Raw genomic sequence first — 6,153 nt, 5'->3', positions numbered from 1 at the left:
ACTTGAGTCCTCTACAACCCCCGTATCCAAAATGGTATGACCCGAACGCACAATGTGATTATCATGCGGGAATTTCAGGGCATTCAATAAAAAATTGTACAGCTTTCAAGAGGGTAGTGGAAGGACTTATCAAATTGGGTGTTGTCAAACTTGACGACTCGCCTAACGCAGAAAATCCGTTACCTAATCACGCTGATAAATGAGTGAATATTGTGAGTGAAGGTATGAGAGAAGAAGTCAAGATTGATATTGCCGAAGTAAAAACTCCATTAAAATTGGTCTGGAAAGAGATGGCAAAGAGAGGTTTAGTTACTTCAGATTTTGAGGAGGGGTACGAGACCGAAAATTATTGTGAATTCCACCATAAAACGGGGCACGAAATCCAAGAATGTGAAGGATTCAGGGCTTTGGTTCAAAGCATGATGGATAACAAGGAGATGAGGTTTTATGAAGATACGGAAGAAAGAAGGAACATATGCGCAACAGAGTTAGGAACAGGGACTCCGAAAATAAATCATCCTGTGGTCATTATCTCACGCCCTAAGGTTAATGAGGCTAGGGCTCAAGTAACACTGAAAATTGTAATTCAGAAACCATCAAATTTCTTATATAAGGATAACAAAATGGTGCCGTGGAAGTATGGGTGCAATGTGACCATCCTGGGAAAAGAAGCGGAAAAAAGTCAGGAAATAGGTTCTTACACGCGCAATGGGAAACGATATGACACTCAAGCAGAGTCGTCTAGGGAAGAGAATTGGAAGAAAGAACAGAAGAAAGGGAAAGCAGCAGAGGTTGAGCCATTGGTTAACGAACCAATAAAAGAAGAGGAGGCAAAAGAGTTTTTGAAGTTTCTGAAACACAGTGAATACAGTGTTGTGGAACAACTGCACAAACAGCCAGCCCGTATTTCTGTATTAACTTTACTCCTAAGCTCTGAAGTACATCGGAATGCACTTCTGAAGGTACTAAATGAAACATATGTGGCTGACGATATTTCGGTAAACAAGCTGGATCGGTTGGTCAACAATATAGGTGCTGACAATTTTATCTTCTTTAATGACGACGAAATACCATCCGGAGGTAGGGGTTCTACTAAAGCCCTGCACGTTACTGTCCGATGCAAAGGGTACACACTCCCGGGGGCCCTGGTTGATAATGGATCTGCACTGAATGTATTGCCTCTATCCACTCTTAGTCGATTACCGGTGGACAGTTCGCACATGAAAGCATGCCAGAGCATAGTAAGGGCATTTGATGGGACAGAAAAGAAGGTTATGGGGAGAATTGAGATTCCGTTAAGGATTGGCCCAATCACTTGTGAGGTGGACTTCTTGGTAATGGATATTAAGCCTTCCTATAACTGTCTATTGGGAAGACCGTGGATACATTCAGCCGGGGCAGTACCTTCATCACTACATCAGAAGGTGAAGTTGGTATCGGAGGGTCGGTTGGTGACAATAGATGCAGAGGAGGATATTATCGCAATGATGACTAGTGATGCACCTTATGTGGACATCAACGATGAGGCACTGGAATGTTCTTTTCGGTCGTTAGAATTTGTGAATGCGATGTTTATTATGGAGGGAAGCAGAATTCTAATACCAAAAATATCCAGGACCACCAAAATGGGGTTGCGATTGATGGTAGGAAGAGGAGCCTCACCTGGGAAAGGATTGGGAAAATATCTGCAGGGAAGGATTGAAGTACCAATGCTGAAGGGAAAATTCGATAGTTTTGGCTTAGGATACAAGCCAGACATGAAGGAGAAGAAGAAAGAAGTAGAGAAGAGACAAGAGAAAAGAAGGGCGCGTTTGAACGGATATGAAACTAAGTGGGAGCCTTTAACCTTTCCCCACATATTTGCATCTTTTGTATCGGGAGGATTTATTCATTCTGAGTGTGGAGCGTCCAGTAGCAAAGGCATTGAAGAAATGTTGGAAAATGTTTATATTAGCGCTATAGAAGCAGCGAAAAAAAGGGCCTCGTTGGAGATTTGCCCTTATGAGCCGGGGAGCGAGCTAAACAATTGGACTGCTGAAGAAATCCCCGTAGTCTTTAGGGCTTATTCAGAGTAATATTCAAAACATTCCTGTTGTTTTTGGCCTAGGAACGATATGAAATCTTTTGTGAAATAGGCATTGGGCCTAAATATCATTATTTTAATGAAATACATATCTACATTCATCTCGATCAGTCATTTTTTTCCCTTTATATGCAAATAAATATTTTCCATTTGATTGATTGTCTTACAAATAATTCTTTCACAAATATTTATTCATACATTTATATATTCTTGGTATATTCTTTGATATGCCCTCATAGGTCTTCAGATATCAATGACATGAGTGACGCTGCTTCAAGCACAGAGCCTATTTTTGAGCAAGAAATGTGTTTGGAGGGATCTCACTACTTTGAAGATGATGAAGATTATGGTGTGTCTCCGGACTTGTTAAGAATGATGGAACAAGAGGATAAGCAGATCCTACCTCATAGGGAATTATTAGAAATCGTGAGCCTAGAGGATGGAAAAGAGGTGAAAATTGGAACTGAGATCACCGCAGAGACAAAACAAGACCTCATCAAATTGCTCCGAGAGTTCAAAGATGTTTTCGCGTGGTCATACCAAGATATGCCTGGGCTAAATACTAACATTGTGGTGCATCGTCTGCCCATAAAAGAGGATTGTAGACCCGTTCAGCAGAAGCTCAGGAGAATGAGACTTGATATTGTGTTGAAAATAAAAGAAGAAGTCAAAAGGCAATTCGACGTTGGATTCTTACAAGAGGTTAAGTATTCGGATTGGGTAGCAAACATCGTCCCTGTTCCCAAAAAAGATGGAAAGGTACGAATGTGTGTGGATTATAGGGATTTGAACAAGGCTAGTCCAAAAGACAATTTTCCGCTACCTCATATTGATACCTTGGTAGATAACACGGCGGGCTATTCATTATTTTCTTTCATGGATGGCTTCTCTGGATACAATCAAATAAAGATGCATCCTGAAGACATGAGGAAAACCACATTCATTACCTTATGGGGAACATTTTGTTACAAGGTAATACCCTTTGGATTGAAAAATGCGGGAGCAACATATCAAAGAGCTATGGTGACTTTGTTTCACGATATGATGCACAAGGAGATAGAAGTCTATGTTGATGATATGATTGCGAAGTCTAGAACGGAAGAAGAGCATATTCAAGTCTTGAAAAAGTTATTTTTGAGATTGAGGAAATTTCAGCTTAAGCTTAACCCGGCAAAATGCACGTTTGGAGCCAGATCAGGGAAGCTATTAGGCTTCATAGTTAGTAGAAAAGGGATTGAGGTTGACCCTGACAAAGTAAAGGCAATACGAGACTTACCTCCCCTGCGCACTCAGAAGGAAGTTCGAGGTTTCCTGGGGAGATTAAATTACATTGCTCGATTCATTTCACAATTGACGGAGAAATGTGATCCAGTGTTCCGTCTCTTAAAGAAACACAATCCGGGTGAATGGGATGAAGAATGTCAGAGGGCATTCGATAAGATAAAACAATACTTGGCTAATACCCCAGTACTATCGCCGCCAAGTCCAGATAGACCATTGATACTGTATCTAACAGTGTTTGAGAATTCTATGGGATGCGTATTGGGCCAACATGATGAGACAGGAAAGAAAGAAAGGGCAATATACTATCTCAGCAAGAAATTTACTAATTGCGAAATGAGATACTCATCGATTGAGAAGTTGTGTTGTGCTTTAATCTGGACAACCCGAAGACTAAGGCAGTATATGTTGTATCATACGACTTGGCTGATTTCAAAATTGGATCCTTTGAAGTATATGATGGAATCAACTGCTTTAAACGGGAGAATGGCTAGATGGCAGATTCTGCTATCTGAGTTTGACATAGTTTATGTAAGTCAGAAGGCCGTAAAGGGAAGTGCGATAGCTGACTTCTTAGCTAGTAGAGCTTTGGAAGACTATGAGTCTTTGGACTTTGATTTTCCAAATGAGGACCTGATGTATGCGGCGAGCACCGAAGAGAATCCTAAAAAGGATAACATATGGAGGTTAAATTTCGATGGAGCTTCGAATGCTACGGGTAATGGAATTGGGGCAGTCTTGGTATCACCAAATGGAGATCATTATCCTGTTGCAAGCAGGTTGGATTTCGATTGTACAAATAATATGGCAGAATATGAAGCATGTATTATAGGCATTCGTGCGACCATTGAGCGAAACATCAAAGTGCTAAGGGTATATGGGGATTCGCATTGGTGATATACCAACTTAAAGGGAATGGGAGACTAGGGACCCTAAGTTAATCGATTATAGAAAACGGTCCTCGAATTGGTGATGAGTTTGACGATATCACCTTCTATTATCTCCACGAGAGAAAACCGGATGGTCGACGATTAGCTACTCTAGCTTCGATGATTCGGTGAATAGACTCGAGGCAATGAGGCCTATTCAAATGAGTATCTATGAGACCCCACTCATTCTTTGCAATATTGAAGAGGAGGAAAAGATGATTGTCCTTGGTATCGAATATCCTACAATGACGTGAAGAATCGAGAGTACCCTAATCAAGCGACGAAAATGACAAAAGAACTCTGAGAAGAATAGCCATCGAATATGTCCTAGATGGGGAAGTGTTATACAAAAGAAGGAAGGATCAAGTACTGTTAAGATGTGTTAATGCTGTGGAAGCCAGGAAAATCTTGAGGAAGTACATGAGGGTATTTGTGGGACGCACGCCAATGGTTTTACGATGGCTAGACAGATCATGAGATTTGGGTACTATTGGCCGACCATGGAAGGAGATTGCATTGATTATGCCAAGAAGTGCCACAAATGCCAAATTTACGGAGACAAAATACATGCGCCTCCTTCACCTCTTCACGTCATGACCTCTCCTTGGCCATTTTCCATGTGGGGTATGGATGTTATTGGGCCAATATCACCAAAGGCTTCTAATGGGCATCGCTTCATCTTCGTGGTCATTGATTACTTTACCAAGTGGGTGGAAGCTGCTTCATATGCAAATGTCACGAAGTCAGCAGTTAGCAAATTCTTGAAGAAAGAGATTATTTGTCGATATGGAATGCCTGAGAAAATCATATCTGACAATGCGTTAAATTTGAATAATAGCACAATAGCTGAGGTTTGCAGCCAATTTAAAATCAAACATCATAACTCATCGCCGTATCGTCCAAAAATGAATGGTGCAGTGGAGGCGGCCAATAAGAATATTAAAAGGATTGTGGGGAAAATGACTGAAACTTACAAGGATTGGCATGAGAAGTTATCATTTGCTCTCCTTGCCTATCGAACATCTGTTAGAACTTCTACCGGGGCAACACCTTTTTCTCTGGTATACGGAATGGAGGCGGTACTACCCATTGAAGTTGAAATTCCTTCTCTACGGGTGCTATCTGAACTACAGTTGGACGAAGCCGATTGGGTCCAATCTCGGTACGATCAGTTGAACCTAATAGAAGAAAAGAGACTAAGAGCTATTCACCATGGGCAAATGTACCAGAAACGAGTGATACGAGCCTATAATAAAAAGGTCCGCCCCAGAGAGTTTCGTGAAGGAGACTTGGTGCTAAAAAAGATTCTCCCCATGCAAAAAGATTCAAGAGGAAAATGGATGCCAAATTGGGAAGGTCCTTATGTTGTAAAGAAGGCCTTTTCCGGTGGGGCTTTGATCCTATGTGAGATGGATGGCAAAAGTTTGCCCAACCCTGTAAACGCAGACTCCATCAAGAAATACTTCACTTGAAAGAAAAGGGAACCAAAGTGAAAACCCGCAAAGGGCGCTTTGCTTCCTAAAAAAAAAAAACTTTGGAAAGGCCAGGGTGACAACCCATAAAGGGCACCTTGAGACCAAAGGGGGCTTGAGTCGAAAACCTGGAAAGGGCGGCTCAAGTTTTGATCGGATTGGGACATGAGGCGATTTGAGCGGATCAAATTTTGATCGGGGGCGTATGATGATCTTGCTTTACCTGAACCAACAAGAAAGGATAGGCGGCGTCTTGGAGCATTGACAAAGTATTGCAGATATCCTAAACACATGTCAAACTCAGAATGGTCTTCAGAAAGTTTATACAGAGAAATTCAAGCTGCGATAACTGGAGCACTTAGTTCTTATTCTATTTATATGTGTATTC

General features: G+C 41.4%; 1 protein-coding gene across 1 annotated transcript; it reads left to right on the top strand.

The window, feature by feature from the left end:
* Window positions 1-224: 224 nt before the first annotated feature.
* Window positions 225-1,702, top strand: LOC105784841 (uncharacterized). The gene is made up of 2 exons (XM_052627150.1): window positions 225-1,526; window positions 1,616-1,702. Exons 1-2 carry the CDS (start codon window positions 225-227, stop codon window positions 1,700-1,702), a joined length of 1,389 nt encoding a protein of 462 aa, XP_052483110.1.
* Window positions 1,703-6,153: the final 4,451 nt, after the last annotated feature.

The sequence above is a fragment of the Gossypium raimondii genome, chromosome 13 (genome assembly GCF_025698545.1).
Source record: "Gossypium raimondii isolate GPD5lz chromosome 13, ASM2569854v1, whole genome shotgun sequence".
NCBI lineage: Eukaryota > Viridiplantae > Streptophyta > Magnoliopsida > Malvales > Malvaceae > Gossypium > Gossypium raimondii.
The sequence above is the reverse complement of the archived record's forward strand: the minus strand, read 5'-3'. Positions and strand labels throughout refer to the sequence as shown.